Source organism: Stenella coeruleoalba (genome assembly GCF_951394435.1).
Source record: "Stenella coeruleoalba genome assembly, chromosome: 15".
NCBI lineage: Eukaryota > Metazoa > Chordata > Mammalia > Artiodactyla > Delphinidae > Stenella > Stenella coeruleoalba.
The window spans coordinates 45,985,412-46,002,156 of NC_137161.1; the positions used below are offsets into that span (position 1 = coordinate 45,985,412).

Here is a 16,745-nt window from a genome sequence, read left to right on the forward strand (position 1 = left end):
GTGAAGACGGGTCCCAGGAACCAAGGGGAGTGGGGCTGGCCTCCTCTCCCAGAGCCTAGGCATGCCCTTCCCTACTGCCAAAGCCATTCATTTTAGTGTGTAATTGGAGCTCCGATTTTGGTATGATCAACGGGATTTCCACTCGCTCCCTCACTCCCTGTTGTGAGTTTCTGTGGTTCACGTTGCACTAGAGGGAACTGGGTGGGCGCACAGGCCGGAGACTACAGATACAGAAGCCTTGGGCCTCCCGGGGTAGGGGGCGGGCGGATGCTGCCCAGTGACCGGGACCCTGGAAATGTGGTCTCAGGGTCTCGCCTCCTGGAGAACTACCTTTCCCAGGAGCACTTGCGGCCCACGGAGGGGCGGAGAGGGGGCACGTGCTCAGAGCCGGCCCACTGACTCTCATCGCGCCGAAAGCGCGCCAGCCTGATTGGAGGGCTCTGTCGCGGTGCATCCCGGGACTTGGAGTACAGAGTGTGCGCGGGGCCCGCTTCTTTGTGATTCGCGGCGCCTCCTCGGAGCCCGGGCGCGCCCCCGCGAGGCGGGTCCAGACGACGCGCGCGTGCGCTGCGCCCAGGGGCCGGACGGCACCTCCCGTGGGGCGGGGCGATGGGTTTAGCGTCGACACCGCCTTCCTGCTCCGCCCCTCGCCGGCCAGGCCCGCCCCTCCTTCCTGGAGCTACAGCGGTAGCGGCGGCGGGCGGCGGCGGGCGGCCCGGGAGACACGCGCCGGCCTGACCCTATGCGGTGACTCGCGCGGCGCAGGCGCCTCCTGCCCCGCCGGCGGGGCCCGGGCTCCCCGCGGCGGGATGTTCTCCCGAAGGAGCCACGGGGATGTGAAGAAGTCCACGCAGAAGGTGCTGGACCCCAAGAAGGACGTGCTGACCCGCCTGAAGCACCTGCGGGCGCTGCTGGGTGAGGCGCGGCGCGGGCGGGGGTCGGGGCGGGATGCCGGGGCGGGGGGCGCAGACCCTCTGCCCGGGCCCCGGCGTTGTTCCCGGGAAGCGGGCAGCCTGGCCCGCGGGCTTGCCCGTCGCCCTCTAGTGTAAACTTACCCCAGATTCTCGCCGGGTGGCCTCGGGACCGGGCGCGGCCGGGACGGTCCCCTCCCCAGCAAACCCTGGACGCCCGGGGGTCCTCTCACGCACACATCGAACTGTCATCTTCCCTCCCAGTTTTTAATTTTTATTTTTAAGTCCGAGACCCTAAGTAGACTGAGACCCCAAGTGGTCCCAGCACGGACTTAATTGAACTGTCATCTCCTCCTCCCCCCCCACTTTAATTTTATTTTTACTTTTGAGTCCGATCCCCGAACAGACTGAGCCCCCAAGTGGCCCCGGGTTAAATGTAAGTGCCGTCTCTCTTCCCATGGGTCTGGCTGCTTCATTTTCTTTGTGTTCTTGGTGTGAAGGGGGCTCCTCGTGTCTGCTTGGAGGGAGGGGTGACTTTCCTGGGCTCAAGGAGGCTGCTTCTCCTTTATTGTCAGGATGACACTGATGGTTATGTGCCTTCTTCCGTTTTTATGAGCCCTCTGGGTGGAGATTCTGCAGAGCCCAGGTCGGCCTGCACTTGACCTGGGATGAAACTCACCCCTGTGGGTGTGAAGTGTTCCCAAGGCTTCGTCTCCCCTGCCACCTGTGATCTGTAGCTGGTTTGCTATTTGTTTTCTCTTCTTACCTCCTTAGTCTTAACTTGTGTTTAAGGTGGAAACACCTTTGCTGTCTATAGACAGACTTGTCTTTGTGTTATTTGCGGGCTGAGAAAAAGATACTTTATGTTTCTTCTAGATGTCTTTTTTTTATTCTTAAAATGAGCAAAATCACCTGATTTAGGGCACAGAGTCTCAATGTGTCTGTCACGTGAGGAAATATGGTATAACAGAATTCATCATATAGGTGAGAATTTTAAATAAAGATCTTGTTCATGAGATTAAAATTTGCAGATGATTTCTATTTATACTCCGTGAAGTACCTCTAAGGAAAACAACAAATCCACACACCTGGTTTTGCCAGGTGAAGTTTTTTACATTCTCGGATTCCTTGAGATTCCGCCCGTCTGGGTCAGCTTGGAATGAAATGTAAATTAAGTACTGTTAGAGGGATTAGTTTTCAAGACTTTTGAAAGTGAAATTTGGTGTTCTTGGTAAACTGAACTTTCTACTTCCTGTACTAAAATACCAGGAGCACACAGGACGCATTGTGTGGGGTTCTTAGTAGTGACTGATTAACACCTCCTGCAGGGACATTTTTTGATAAAGGAGAGTAGAGTGGTATTTTAAAGCAGTTGATACTTGGGGACTTTTTCTGGGTAGAGAGCTTGAACTTTTGTTCTGTCCAAGTCTACAGGATTAAGTTGGCTACATTTTGCAAAGGCAGACGCAATTAAACCTAGATGTTCGTTTTCTTAGAGACACACAGTACATTGTTACTGTTCGGAGAAAGTAGTTAGTTTTCAAGGCTCTGTGGTTTCAGTTGAAGATGTGTGTCTTATTTTGAGGAACTTTCTTTTGTCCTTTCATTGAGCCATCTGACCTCAGTTTTGCAGCGTGGAGAGGCTCTGTGATATTTCCTTATGTATGTTGGTTTTTGTTGATGCATCGCTGGTGGACTGGCCCAGTTTACTTCATTTATTACTGTAATCTTATCTGTAGGTACTAGATTTTTGTAAATGTGTCTGAGGAGTTCTAGTTCATAAGGTTTCATGTAAACTTTCACTTACGACTGTGGTTGAAAGGCTTTAAAGAAAAATAGTACAGCAACGTACTAGTCCCACCACGTCGCATATCCTACTGGTTTGCTACTTTAAGGAAAAGTCTACTAGGAAAAAAGTCCTTTTCATCTGAAAAATAGGATTTAGCCAAGATCAAGAAACTATCTGAATTGGGGTTGACATATACACACTACTATATGTAGAATAGATAACTAATGAGGACCTACTGTATAGCACAGGGAACTCTACTCAATACTCCGGAATGACTTATATGGGAAAAGAATCTAAAAAAGAGGGGATATATGTATATGTATATGTATAACTGATTCATTTTGCTGTACAGCAGAAACTAACACAACATTGTAAATCAACCATACACAAATAAAAATTAAAAAGAAAAAGAAGAAGAGACCAGATTTGTGGTTACCAGAGGCAGGGTGTGGGGGGATGATTGGATGAAGTTAGTCAAAAGGTACACACTTCCAGTTATAAAATAAGTCCTAGGAATGTAATGTACAGCATGGTAACTGTAATTAACACTCCTGTATGTTGCATATGGAAGTTGTTAAACGAGTAAATCCTAAGCATTCTCATCCCAAGGAAAAACATTTTTTTTCCTATTTCATTCGTTTTGTATCTATACGAGATGATGGATGTTCACTAGACTTTCTGTGATAATCATTTCATGGTGTATGTAAGTCAAATCATTATGCTGTGCACCTTAAACTTATACAGTGCTACATGTCAGTTATGTCTCCATAAAACTGGGAGAAAAAAAAGTATATTTGAAAAAAAAAGAAACTATTTGAAGGAAATGAATAGAAATTATTATTGTATTTTTATTTGTATATTTTGATAATACTCTTGCTTTTCATATATTTTCCAGTGATAATAACGATGTTATTTTTTATTACATACAAAGTTAATAGCACTTGACCTGGATTTGTAGCCTGCAGCTGCATGAGTTTGGACCAATTACTCAGCCTGTCTTTGAATCTGTTTCTTTACTCTGTAAATGGGTATGGTGATGTCTGCCTCATAAAGGTTATTGGGAGTGTGATGTATAAGCCACTTCAGCTTGGAGTGGACATGGAACAGTTTCCTCTGTCATTACTGTTTTCCTGTCGTTAGTAGGATGGGACAAGCGTTTTGGTAGGTTGTCCCTTCTCCTTTCTTATTTTAATAATGGTGATGGATTTGCTCCCTCTTCATAAAAATTAGTCTGTATTTAAGACAGCTGGCTGAGAAAGATACAGTTAGCTGTGAAAGGTAGAGTATTTCTTCATATCATGGTAATGACTCCAGTTAGAACTTGCTTAGCTACTTTGACCTGCCTATATATTGTAGATTGGCCTGGTATTATTAACTTTATTTTATTTAATTTTAATTTAATTTAATTTTATTTTTTTGTGGTATGCGGACCTCTCACTGTTGTGGCCTCTCCCATTGTGGAGCACAGGCTCAGCGGCCATGGCTCACGGGCCCAGCCGCTCTGCGGCATGTGAGATCTTCCCGGACCGGGGCACGAACCCGTGTCCCCTGCCTCAGCAGGCGGACTCTCAACCACTGTGCCACCAGGGAAGCCCTTAACTTTATTTTAAAGGGGGAGGGGAAACTGAGACACAGGCAGGGCTTACTGGGGGCCAAGCCATGCACTCAACGTTGTGTATGTATTATGTAATTTAGAGGAAGAACAAAGAGCTGATAGGTCCCCTGACTCCCAGGTCTCCTTACATTGTTGAAATCATCCTTGGGAAAATAAATAAGTAAACAAAACAAAACTAAAAAAACATTCTGTAAACTGCTGTCTTGCTGCAGCAAAGATTCCATGTCTAATTACAAGTTGAGTGCCTACTGTGAGTCCCAAAATAGGATTTAGAAATGGTGTTGATGTGGCAGGAAGAATAGATGTAAAATACCAGTAAGCACGTAGTGTGCTATGTAATTAGATAGTGGCTTATATACGGTGGACTCCATTATAGGATTTCTAGGGGCAGAAAAGATCATTAAGAACAAAGGGGCATCTTGAAGGAGACCCTGAAGAATGGTTAGACTTGTTCTGTCCAATAGAAATAGATGTCAGCCACAGGTGTGATTAAAAATGCTCTGGTAGCCACATCTAAAAAAGTAAAAAGAAACAGGTGAAATTAATTTTACTAATATCTATATATTTTTAACCCCATACATCTAATATGTGTTAAATCAACAGGTAATGAAAGTAAAATGTTCAGTTTTTTCCATCATTTTTTGATAGCAAGTCTTTGAAATCCCATGTGTACTGTACGTGTGCAGCACGTCTCCGGTCGGGCCAGTGGCATTTCGAGAGCCCAGGAGCCACAGGTAGCCAGCGCGGCATGCTGGACAGAGCAGGGTTAGACTTGGGGAGAGTCGAGGGGGAGAGCATTTCGGGCCGAGGTGGGGAGGAGCTGGTGGTGGAAATACACAGTGATGATGCGGGAGGTTGAGGAACCTCGGGCACTGAGGATTGGGTGCTGGAACCCTGGCCCTGAGGGCGTCCACAGTGTCAGAGCAGTCACCAAAGTGGTGTGTAGGCCAGGGGTAAGGGCAGGACAGCGAGTTGGACTTCGGGGTCATGGGGGAGGGGAGGAGAGGTGGCCTGACCGGTAGGAGCTGAGGCAGGTTGGGGCCAGATCAGAAAGGGCCTTGTTTGCCGCAGTTAGAAGCTCAGATCTTATCCTGCAGGTGAGAGGGCCCATTGGAGAATTCTTAGCAGGTCAAATGGTAATATTCAAGCACTGCCTCTCTGCCGGCAGGGCCAGGATAAATGGACGGGGCCAGTGGGAAGGCAGGGAGACACTGAGAAGACTGGTGACGAAGGAACAGACAGGGGCTGGGGCCTGGAGAGGAGGGGCGGGGCCACGAAGGACCCTGTGGCAGGACAAGCGATTCTCAGGGAGGAATGAACATGAGGTTTGCAGAAGCTGGGCGAGGAGTGATTAATCTGAAGGAGAAGTGGTTTGGGGTCAGGGGCCACAGGCCAGTCAGATCTAGTGACACCAGGGTTCAGACCAAATATCTGGAACCAGAGAGGAGAGAACAGTTGCTCACAGAGGCTCTATACGCCCATAGAGCAAAACTCAACATTTTGACGTGTTTCCTTTTGTGCATCTGTTGCTTTAAGTAGGGACAAGTTCACTTACAATTTTAAACGTTGCCTTTTAAGCTTACTTTTAGCATTTCCCCATGTTTTGTTCCTTTTATTTTTATTAACTACAGATGTTTGTTGAGGCGATGTACCATAATTTAGCTTACCATTTCTTGGGTAGTTAAATAGTTTCCTTCCTTCAGCTCTCCCTCTTTTTTTCCTCTCTCGCTTTTTCTCTCTTTTTCTTTCTTTCTCTGGTGTAAATAATAACTACTCTGAACATCTTGGGAGGCGGCTTCTCCTGCATTTTGCCTTATTTTCTTGGGTTAGATTCCATGGAGGTCAGACTGCTGCGTTTCTGCCTCAACCCACAGTGCTGTCCCACAGTGCTGTCCTCAGTGTCGCTCCCGTTGCCCTGCAGGCAGCGAGGGTTGAGGCGGCCACTTCCTTTGCAATCTGACTAGCAATAAACTGCGTTGTTAGAATTTGATAATTGGTGTTAGGTATTTGGGGGAGTGGAGGTGTCTTGGATAGAGCCAGAAGAGTTGGGAGGAGACTCTGGCTAACGACAGAGCAAGATGAGTTTGGTGCTGATGTGTGTTGAGTTTGAGAAGAAGGTGAGATACAAATGGAACTGTCTGGGAGGTGCTGGATGTGGTGTCTGGAGCTTAATGAGGGGTTAGAAAGCTATGGCATGGTCATTAGCATTGTGATCTCACTGGATCGTCCTACAACCTGTGATGAAGGTAGTGTTCCCACCCCCGACCTCGAGATGGGGAGACTGAGGCTCCCGGAGGTGGGCTCCTTGTCTGCCAGCTCCCTGTCTCTAAGGGGCAGAGCTGGGGGTCATAGGATTATACAGCCCGTGTCGAGCTTTTGCTAGTTACCTGACGCAAGCATATTTACATACCAGAAAATATATTTACCCACCAGAGTGAATGTTAACTTGTAAACAAAAGCCAAGTAGTTTTTGCGCGTCTCCCAGAAATGTTGCTTTGAGTTTTGCTGCTCTCTGCCTAGTCTGCTTTACCGTATTCTTCTAGGGAGACTTGAGGCTGTATTTGACTTGAACATGGCAGAAGATAAAAAGACTCCTGTGTTTTCGTGTTCACTGACCTCTCGGTGCCCTTGGCAGGCCTTACAGGTGGTAAAATATTTGCATGGACATTAGTGCCACATGGACATTCTGCAACCAGAGCAAAGCTGGGGGTATAACTCCAGGCCCTTCAGACAGTCTTGGGATGGTTTCTCTCAGTTGACCTCGTCTTAATTAAAGCGATTTTGCCCTAATGCTCCCTTTGCTCATTTTTCACCGGTTAGTAACATTTTATATCTGTAACTTCTGGAATGTAAAATGAACTTTGGACACATATATGTCACACAAATACGCCGTCCCTGCTCCTAGTGCTTGAAATTGTCTAGCCTTCTGAAGTGAGAAAGGTGGACCTAGGATAAAAGTCTGACTGAGCTCAGATGTTTTGTTTGAGATAACTAGAAAAGGTTGCCTTTGACCTTTTATTCTGGGAAGAGAGATAATTGGTAGGTCTGGAATATTTTGATGTAAACTTTTATAATTTGTACTTTTATTTTGTTTGTAAGTGCTTTATTTGCAGCTGGACATAAATACTTTTACTAGCTGTTTAGAGCACTGATCTTTGGTCTCTAAGTGCCACAGATGAAACTAGAGAACAGTTTATTGCTTTCAGAATAGCAAATTGATTCCATTTAAATTTTAAAATTATTTTTAAAAGAAGGAATATGTTACTCTACTGTAAAATCAAGAATAATTAATATATAAATGTAGTAAGCAACTATCTTGTTCTTGGATTTTTAAAAAATTCAGTTTCACGTACATTTTTTCGAGTCCGTGTGTGTGTGTGTGTGTGTGTGTGTGTCTGCTTGGTAGGGCTGTGTCTTCAGAGATCAATACGGCACAAGCCCAGGATTTACTGTTTGTTAGGGGAGACAGACAGGTAAACAGCTGCATTTACCACGAGGATGTTAGTGCTGGGGTGTGGGGATGGGGTAGGGGTGGGGGAGTGCGTGTGGTGGGTGGGACTGTACAGGTGGCTGCAGGTGTAGAGGAGGCACAGCAGAAGGGCCCCTTGGAGAGGCTGCCAGTGCTTCCTTAGGGGTGCGGGGCTGAGGTGGGTCTGGAGTAATGAACACGGGTTTCCCAGGTGGGCAGGCTGGGGGCAAGGGGACTGCCGAGAGAGGAGCTTGTGCAGAGGTGATGGTGTGGCCACCACGTGGCTAAGTGCACACTGTCCTTTACCCTGTGCCATGGGTGGACGTTTGGAATCCGGGGAAGAGTTTTAAGCAGAGGAGCCACCAAATCCAGTGCCTTCCCTCGGTGATAGTCCAGGAGTCCCAGTCTCCCTGAGGTTTGAAACATGGATTCCTGGCGGGTGAGAGCTCCCATGCATTTGGATTACAGACCAGGAGGATGTAGCCTGGGCTGCCAGTGTTCATCTTTCCCTCCATGTGGGGAGCACACACCTCAAATTGAATTCACAGTCAGAGGGAAGCAGAGCGGAGAGATGGAGAGTGAGGAGCGTCCGTGGACCCTGTGTGAGCTGAGGGGCTCAGCCCTGTCTGTGCCATCCCCACCCCGAGCTTCTCAGTTGTAGGAGCCTGGAGCACCCTGTTTTTGCTCTAGCCGGCTTGAGTCATATAAGATTTCTGGGCCTTGCAATGGGAAGAGTACACATTAATATGCCAGGAAGAGACTGGGAAATTACAGATTGAGGATGGATGGGTCTGTGTGTGTATGTGTATATATATTTATATATATATAAATATAAATATATATGATGTGTATCTGTATAAATAAAATGGGCACAGTTTAAGTGATGTGGATGCTGCCTGCCCTTCCACTCAGCGACCATGTGCCTGCCTGGCGGCATGAGGAGGGACAAGGGACTTCGCTGTGTCCTCAGAGGTCTTCTTTCCTTCATGTCTGTCACTGTGGGAACATCTTCCCTGCTGGGTGTGCCGCTCATGTTTAAGGGTAATTGTGATTTTCTCCATTTTTACCTTTCACGTGACTTAACCCCACCTAAGACGTAACTTGACTGTATCCATAGCTCACATTCATGTAGCACTTCACGCTTTTGCAAATGTTTTCTCGTATTCTCATTTGATCAAATTGCTGTCTAAGGATTTATTACCCTCTAGGTTCTTAGCAGAGCTTTGTTTCTGCATTAGTTCTGAATCCTCATTCCAGAATTTTAACTTTGATATTTAGCAAAGAGATGTTTCATAACGATTTTATGTCCTTTATGTTGTTTTAGAAACTGAAACCACGTCTGAAAGATACTGAACACTATTTTAAAAGTAGTTGTAATCTTTAACAGTAAATATGTACTTTGATTTTGCAACTGTGGTTTAGTTAAAAAAAAATTCCTTTTGAAAAAGATAAGGAACCCGTTGATGTTGTCTTGTGTTTGAGTTTCAGTGATGTCATTTATTTATTGAGGCTCAACCTGGCTTTCAAGGGCACAGGAGGTACTAGGGACGATGCTTGTGCCCAGCTGTGGGAGCTGTGAGGGTGAGCATTCAGATCAGCTGTGCTCCGGGGAGCGCCACTGGCCGTTGCTCCCAATGCTGCCCTTGGATTCACCACCACTGTGTAGCCAAAGCTGAGCTCCTCCTGGGCTCCTCCCAGCCAGTTACTGAACACGCGGGGGTACTGATGTGGCCGTTCCTTTGAGACCCAGATGCCTCTGAAGGGAGACTTTGTCTCAAGGGCTCCCTGTTGGCCTGGCCGGCAGCTTTTCAGACTTGTGCTGCCTCTTCCTCCTCAGCCCTCCTCCCCTCCCCTCTTCTGTGCAGGGGTCAGACCTTCCTTCTCAGGTCCTCCCCTTCATCCTTCACAGACAGCTCCCTCAGTAAACCTCCTGCGTGTACACTCCTGTCTTGGTGTCTGCTTTTCGGAGAACCCAAACTAATATGCCGTCCCTTTTCCCAGAGGTGTCATCCAACCTGTCATGTAAAATTCTTCCAGGAGCCGGCAGAGGTATATTACATCTTCACACAAAGTGTCTTCGTCCCTTTTCGCTGAAATGATCTTTCCTCAGAATTCCCATAGCATTTTGTGCCTTTCATTTGGCATTTATAGCCTTTGGTTTTGTATTCTACTTATCTGCGTTCTGCCTGATCTCTCTCACTAAGTGATATTGATACTAAATAACGTTGAGAACACCAGCAGCTTTTTGTACATCTTGATTCCTTTTGGTGACTTACTTTCTTATTTGTAATAATAATAAGTAGCATTTAATCAGCGCTTTGCATGTGCCAAGTACCGCAGAAACACTTCACATGTGTTAATGCATTTAATCCTCTCCCAAGTGGGATAGGGAATGTTATTATCCCCATTTTACCAGTAAGACCCAGAGAAGTTGAGAACGTTGCCTACGGTTGCACAGCTAGTAAGTGACAGAGTCAGGATTTGAACCCAGGCAGCTGGCTCCAGAGTCCCTTTATTCGTTTAACAGTTATTTTTTATCCAACCCCAACCATGTGCCAGGCATTGTACACAGCACTGGGCACGCCTGAGCTTGCATTCTGAAAAACCAAGAATGTGATTTCCGCATAGATGGATCTCAGTCTGGGGGAGAGTAGCGGCCACCGCTATGGATGTTTAGAAAAATTTCTAGAAGCCTTCCTACCCCAGCCAGAAGTTCCCATCATTAAAGTAATGATTCAAGGGACTTCCCTGGCGGTCCAGTGGCTAAGACTCTGCGCTTCCAGTGCAGGGGGCGTGGGTTCGATCCCTGGTTGGGGAACTAAGATGCTATATGGCGCGTGGCACAGCCAGAAAAAAAAAAAAAAGATTCAAGACCACGAATTAAGTTCTCCTGACAGAGCCCTCTCTCCTCCCGTGTGTGCGTGCACTGTCAGACCGACCCCCTGGATCCAAGGGGAAGAGCTTTAAGAAAGGACGATTCCTGTGGACAAAAGGGAGAAGAGGTTGGGGAAACCTTGACTGGGGTGGAGGCTGAGGGCCAGCGGGGCCAGAGGGCTGTGGGTAAGGACAGGCTTGGGTGAGGCTTAGGCAAGTACCCCAGATATTTTTTCATGGAAACAAAATGGGAGAGACACTGTTGTCAAATTTTAAATTTACAAAAACCAAAACTGAATTACCATCCCCCGAAAAGGGCCTGTTATAACTAGTGGTGAACATTCTTCCAGTGAAATCTTGATAGTATTTTCAGGACTGCATGGAAGAGAGGGGAGCTGAGGACACATGTTGCTTCCTTACAGCTTTCTAAAGGGGTTAGCGTGTTTTCATTCTGTCTGGTCATATTTCCGGTGCCGACAGTGTAAACCTCTTTATTCCATGGATTCTGTATCTGATAAGATGAGGATGTGTTTGGGCCAGAGAGGCTTGGTAGAGTAGAGCTTATGCTGAGCTCCCAGAGTGGGAGTAAAGTATTACATAGTCTTTCTGTGTATGTGTGTGTGTATGTGTGTGCGCGTGTGTGTATGCATGTGTGTGTATGTGTGTGCGTGTGTCATGTTGCAGATACTTCCTTTTGAGAGAATGGTTCCATTCCTTTCTTCCTGCTCCTAAAATAAATACATATACAAACATATCATCTTTAACTGAAGCAAAAAGTAAATAATGAACTGGAAAAATAACTTGAAACTTAGAGGAGAGGAAATAGTTATATCCCCCAAACATAAAGAGCTCCTACATATTAATAGGAAAAATTATAATAAATAGATATTCAAAATGTATGTGTACACCTAAGTCACAAATGAAGAAATGACACCTAGGGAGATGGCCTTTGCCCCCAAACGGAACAGTGACTGCAGACAGAAAAGAGAAGAGGGGAGAGAAAGAAGCAGTGCTGGAGAGGAGAAGCCAGCCGTGGCCGGGGAGCCCTAGCTGGCACACGTGGCTGGTCCTTCCTTGTTGCAGCAGTGGGTCCTGATAAGAAGACAGGCCAGGACCACCGTGACCAGTGGGGCAGGAATGCTTGAGTGCGCCAGACGTGAGATGGGGCCACACAGCAGACCGAGCTTGTGATAGTGTGTAGATGCGCTTACTACGTCGCCCCAAATTCTAGTAAGAGCCAAAGAGTAGGTATCTTTGAAAGTGCCCTGATGCTGACAAGAAATGGAGATCAGCCAGTGGCTGGAAATGAATGAGCACAGGAAAACGTTGATGGGTCAGTGCAATGTTAATTAATCTCTGAATGGTGAGAAAGGCAGCAGACGGGCTCAGTTTCAGGTACCTGCTAAATTAGAACGCTGTTTGTGCTCTAAGTTGTGTTTCTTTTTTTAAGAACTTGAGCCATTTCAAAATAAATTTTGTTTGTTTGTTTTGGCTACCCCGCCACAGCTTGGAGGATCTCAGTTCCCTGACCCGGGATTGAACCTGGGCCTTAGGTAGTGAAAGCCCGAATCCTAACCACTAGACCACCACGGGACTCCCTCTAGGTTGTTTCTTAATGCAAAGGCCTGAGGGAGTCTTGGTCTTTGGCTCAGTGTTAATTGAAAAGACGTGTGGTTTCTAGGACCTGGTGTTGCTGCTGAGCGTGCGCCGAAGGGGAGTCTGCTCCGCGGTCGGTGATCAGTCCAGGTTTAAACAGGACTTGACGTGTGCTAAGGCCACCAGGTCTTGTAAGTGAACCTGCCGGTGATTGGAAATTTCATCACCTTTTTGCATTCAGAGGTGTCACACCTTTGCTTGTTCCTATTCAGTTCAAGCTGTTGAGTGGCTGGACAGAGACCGTTTCTTCCTGCCCGACCTATCATTTTTCTACCCTTTCCAGTAAATGACAATTAGAGAAACATAGCTTTCTCTAAAGACAGCAGAAGTCCTCTACACCTAGATCATTACAAGGCATTATGTACAACGTACGTGTTATTACAGAAGAGGTCTAACGCCAATGTTGGGCAGAGGAAATTTAAATTATTTTCTGTTTTTAGGGCATTTTAGTCTTGGCAAAGATACTACTGTACGTATTGTTTAGGTCTTCAATGTTCTTCAAGTTTCAAAAGTAAGACACGTTTGGAGGAAACTATGGCTGATGTCACGTCTGCTGTTCTTTTTTATGGTACATAGTCAGGCTTTGAAAACAAGTTCTTTCTAAATACTCTGGCAGCTTTTTTTTTCTGAAATGAATAATAGTTTTTTCTGAAAAATAGTAGTTGTTTTCTGGTTATAAAATTTTACATACTCATTATAAACATTTGAATAATACGAATAAGCAAAAAATAATTTAAGTATGAAAAAGCTCTTCACATTCTGCAGTCCTCTGATAACCATTGTTAAAATTTTGGTAAACATGCTTTCTGTTCTTGTTGTTGCTTACGTGCAACCTCTCTCTCTGTGTCTTGTAGGTACACACATAAACACGGTCTTACATGAATAGTTGTTATACGTGGGCTGACACTGTATTTTTGACCTAACACGCCTTGGACATTTTTCACATGAGTAAGTGAAGGCTTACATGATACTTAAATGGCCCTATCGGGTCCCACTGGACTCACGCAACAAATTATCCACTGCCCATTCTTCAGGTTGGCAGTGCCAGGCCCTTCCATGCTGTCAGCAGACCCCGGCTTGGGGGGAGCAGGGTGACTGCCCGGTGGCCAGAGGGGCGTTTGGTTTCTTATATGAGGATGAGTGGGGCTGACGGTGTTGCAGCTGCTGATGCGGCAGGGGACAGTGGGATGATTTTCTGGAAGTAAAGAGAGCTCCTTGGGGAGGGCCGTCTCAGTCTCTGCGGAATTAGCTTCATAGAAAGGCCGCCCTTTTAACCTATCATGGAGGAAGGCCATTCCCCTTGCAAGCTGGCTCTGGTGTCCTAAATAAACCAACTTCTGGGTCCTCCCTGGGGTTTAGTATCTATTTAGTTCCGGGACATCTACCAGCTCTCTCTTATGGACTTAAAAATCTTGTGTTTCCAGGTGTACTTCCCTGCCCCTCCTCCATCACTTTCAGCTAACGTTAGACGTACTTAGGTAAGCGGTGCGGGAGCCGGACTGCCTGGGTTCGAGTCCTGGCGGGGACCTAACCTCTCTGACCCTCACCTGGTGGTGGGACAGTACCTGCTTCCTAGGGCTGTTGGAGGTTTAATTGAGTTAATATATACAAAGCCCTTTTGTAAGCCGTTATTATGCTTATTAATAATAATTATTTGACGTAAGTAAGACGGCTCTCTGCCCTCAGCACCACTTTTCTGCTGCCTTACTTGTTAGAAATGGAGCGGGAGAGGTTACCATTTAGCTCCTGTTTTATCTATTTCTATCTCCAGCTCTTTCCCTAGTGAGTGGTTTTGACTGTAATATAGGCCAGTTCAGATCAAGAAAAGTAGAAGTAGTTATGCATCGCCTCAAAAAATCGGATGAAACTTGATTCCTACAAAAGAAATAGATATATGAAAATATAAACTGTTATGTATAAGTTAAACTACAAGGATATATTGTACAACACAGGGAATGTAGCCAATATTTTATAATAAAGTATAACCTTTAAAAACTGTGAAATACTATATTGTATACCTGTAACATAATACTGTACATCAACTATACTTCATAAAAAATACATGTATATGGGCTTCCCTGGTGGCGCAGTGGTTGAGAGTCCGCCTGCCGATGCAGGGGACACGGGTTCTGTGCCCCGGTCCGGGAGGATCCCACATGCCGCGGAGCGGCTGGGCCCGTGAGCCATGGCCACTGAGCCTGCGCATCCGGAGCCTGTGCTCCGCAACGGGAGAGGCCACAACAGTGGCCCACATACCGCAAAAAAAAAAAAAAAAACATGTATATAAAACACATTAGATTTGAACATTATATTTCATTGGTGTATATATTTTTGTTTTATTGTGTTGGCACTTGATATCCGTTAAAAATAATGTTTGAGTCCTGCTTTTGAGACAGGTGTGTCAAAAATGTTTAAGATAAAAGTAGCTCTACTTTTAAAAATTAGAGCTCTGGGTACGTGGAGTATATCGTCATCAGAATCACTTTTACATGGGGACTATCAATCCAGGATAACAAAGTGTTAACATCTTTCTGACTTCTAAGAATTTTACTTTCTGCACCTAGCTACCATATAGGTATAAAGAAATGAAAATAATACATCTTAGGAAACAAAGTGGGATGAATATAACTTCTACAACCTTTCAATTATACTAGGATTTGTTTCCTGTTCTACTGTCAGATTTTACTTCAGTATCTACAAGGATGTTTTTGGATATAGGTAACAGAAAACCCAAATATAAACATAAATGATGAAGAATTTTTTCTCCTATAGAAAGCGGTCCCAAAGCAGGTGGCCCCCCGAGCCAGCTGGCACGGCAGCTCAGTGACGTGCCCATCCGCACGCTCTCCCCTCCCTGCTTTGCCCTCTTTAGTGTCCTCTGCATGGCAGAGGTTTGTCCCCTCAGTGGCAAAATGAACTGCAGGCATCGCACCCGGACGGAACAGCGTCCAGAGGCAGGAGGAAAGAAGCACTTCTGCTTTGTGTCCCTTTAAGAACAATGACCCGTTTCCAGGCATCTCCACCAGAATTCTTCCCCTTGCTTGTTGGCCAGCACTGGGTCACAGGCTTGAGTCTAAACTCATAGCTGGCAGGGGACTAATGCCACAGTAATTGGCTCAGCAGCATCAGGTCCCACCCCCACGAAGGGCACACGGATTTGCGGGGTGGATGGTCCCTGAACAAACAGGGGCTCCATTAGGAAGAGGAAGGGTCTGCCGTGGGAGTGGCTGGGCGAGGGGGCAGGAGGGAAACCGGGAGCGTTTGCTCCAGGCCACTCTCGCTTTCAGTTTAAATTCTACAGAGATAGAACAGTCCAACATGGCTGTAATAATGTATGTAGGAAACACAGTTATCAGCAGAGCTAAAATGCGAGTTCATTTCATTTCCTACAAACAGGAAGATGTGGTTTAGGCCTCCAAGTGCTTCCAAAAGTATTATGTCGGCGTTCTAGGCTCCTCTTCCTTCCGTGGCGCTTGGGCACAGAGGTGCATGCGCACCAGCTATTGGCCCCAGAGAGGGCTGAGAACTGGATGAATGGTGTGGAGCCCCGTCAAGTGGGGGTTGGGGATGCTTGGTTGAGTTGGTGAGTGGGTTTAAAGTGCTTGTTTTATTATACAGCATCAGTTGCACATGTACAAAACATTCTTTCACATCTATTCAGTACTTAAACCAACAACTTAAAAAAATCTTTGCTATCTGGCACATGACCTGTGCTCAAATAAATACTTTCGGTTGAATTAAGGGTGAAACTGACTGGGTTTTTTTTTTTTTTTTTTTTTTTTTTTTTTTTTTGCGGTACGCGGGCCTCTCACTGTTGTGGCCTCTCCCGTTGCGGAGCACAGGCTCCGGACGCGCAGGCTCAGCGGCCATGGCTCACGGGCCCAGCCGCTCCGCGGCATGTGGGATCCTCCCGGACCGGGGCACGAACCCATGTCCCCTGCATCGGCAGGCGGACTCTCAACCACTGCGCCACCAGGGAAGCCCTGACTGGGGTTTTATGGAGTGAATATGATGCAGGGGGAAGGGAGGTGATTGAGGGACAATGACAGGGCTGATTAAAAAGGTGGATCGTGGAAACCAAATTAGGAAGAGAAAAAGAAGTGAAGACTTCAGAGGGGTCATAGATCATGACAGAGTGGTGAGATCATTGGATTGAAGGACCCAGGAAGGTCGAAGAGTTGTTGGAATTAGGTTTCCAGAAGGAGGGAGCAGGGGAGGTAGGGAGAATGGGTTCAGAATTGGGAGGCAGGGAGGTTAGAGGGATGCCCGGGCGGGCCTGGGGGCAGAGGTTGCGGAGGGGGCATGGAGGACAACCTCAGTGGAGATAAGGAAGTTGGGCATCACCTGTGTAAATGTGGCAATCAGTGCTGGCTATGAGGGCAAAGACAGTGAGCCAGGCCCTGAAATCTTCTGGAGAGTGTCCTGGGGGCG

At 46.5% G+C, this 16,745-nt stretch overlaps 1 protein-coding gene across 3 annotated transcripts in view; it reads left to right on the forward strand.

Moving 5' to 3' along the window:
* Positions 1 to 249: 249 nt before the first annotated feature.
* RALGAPA2 (Ral GTPase activating protein catalytic subunit alpha 2) overlaps positions 250 to 16,745 on the forward strand; it is a 282,721-nt gene continuing 266,225 nt past the window's right edge. For all 3 annotated transcript variants that reach the window (XR_013831632.1, XM_079945309.1, XM_079945307.1), the window contains exon 1: positions 250 to 915. Coding sequence is in view for 2 of the 3 variants with exons in the window: in XM_079945309.1 (XP_079801435.1) it covers positions 810 to 915 (106 nt within the window). In the remaining variant the exon portion in view is untranslated. The remainder of the gene's footprint in view (positions 916 to 16,745) is intronic.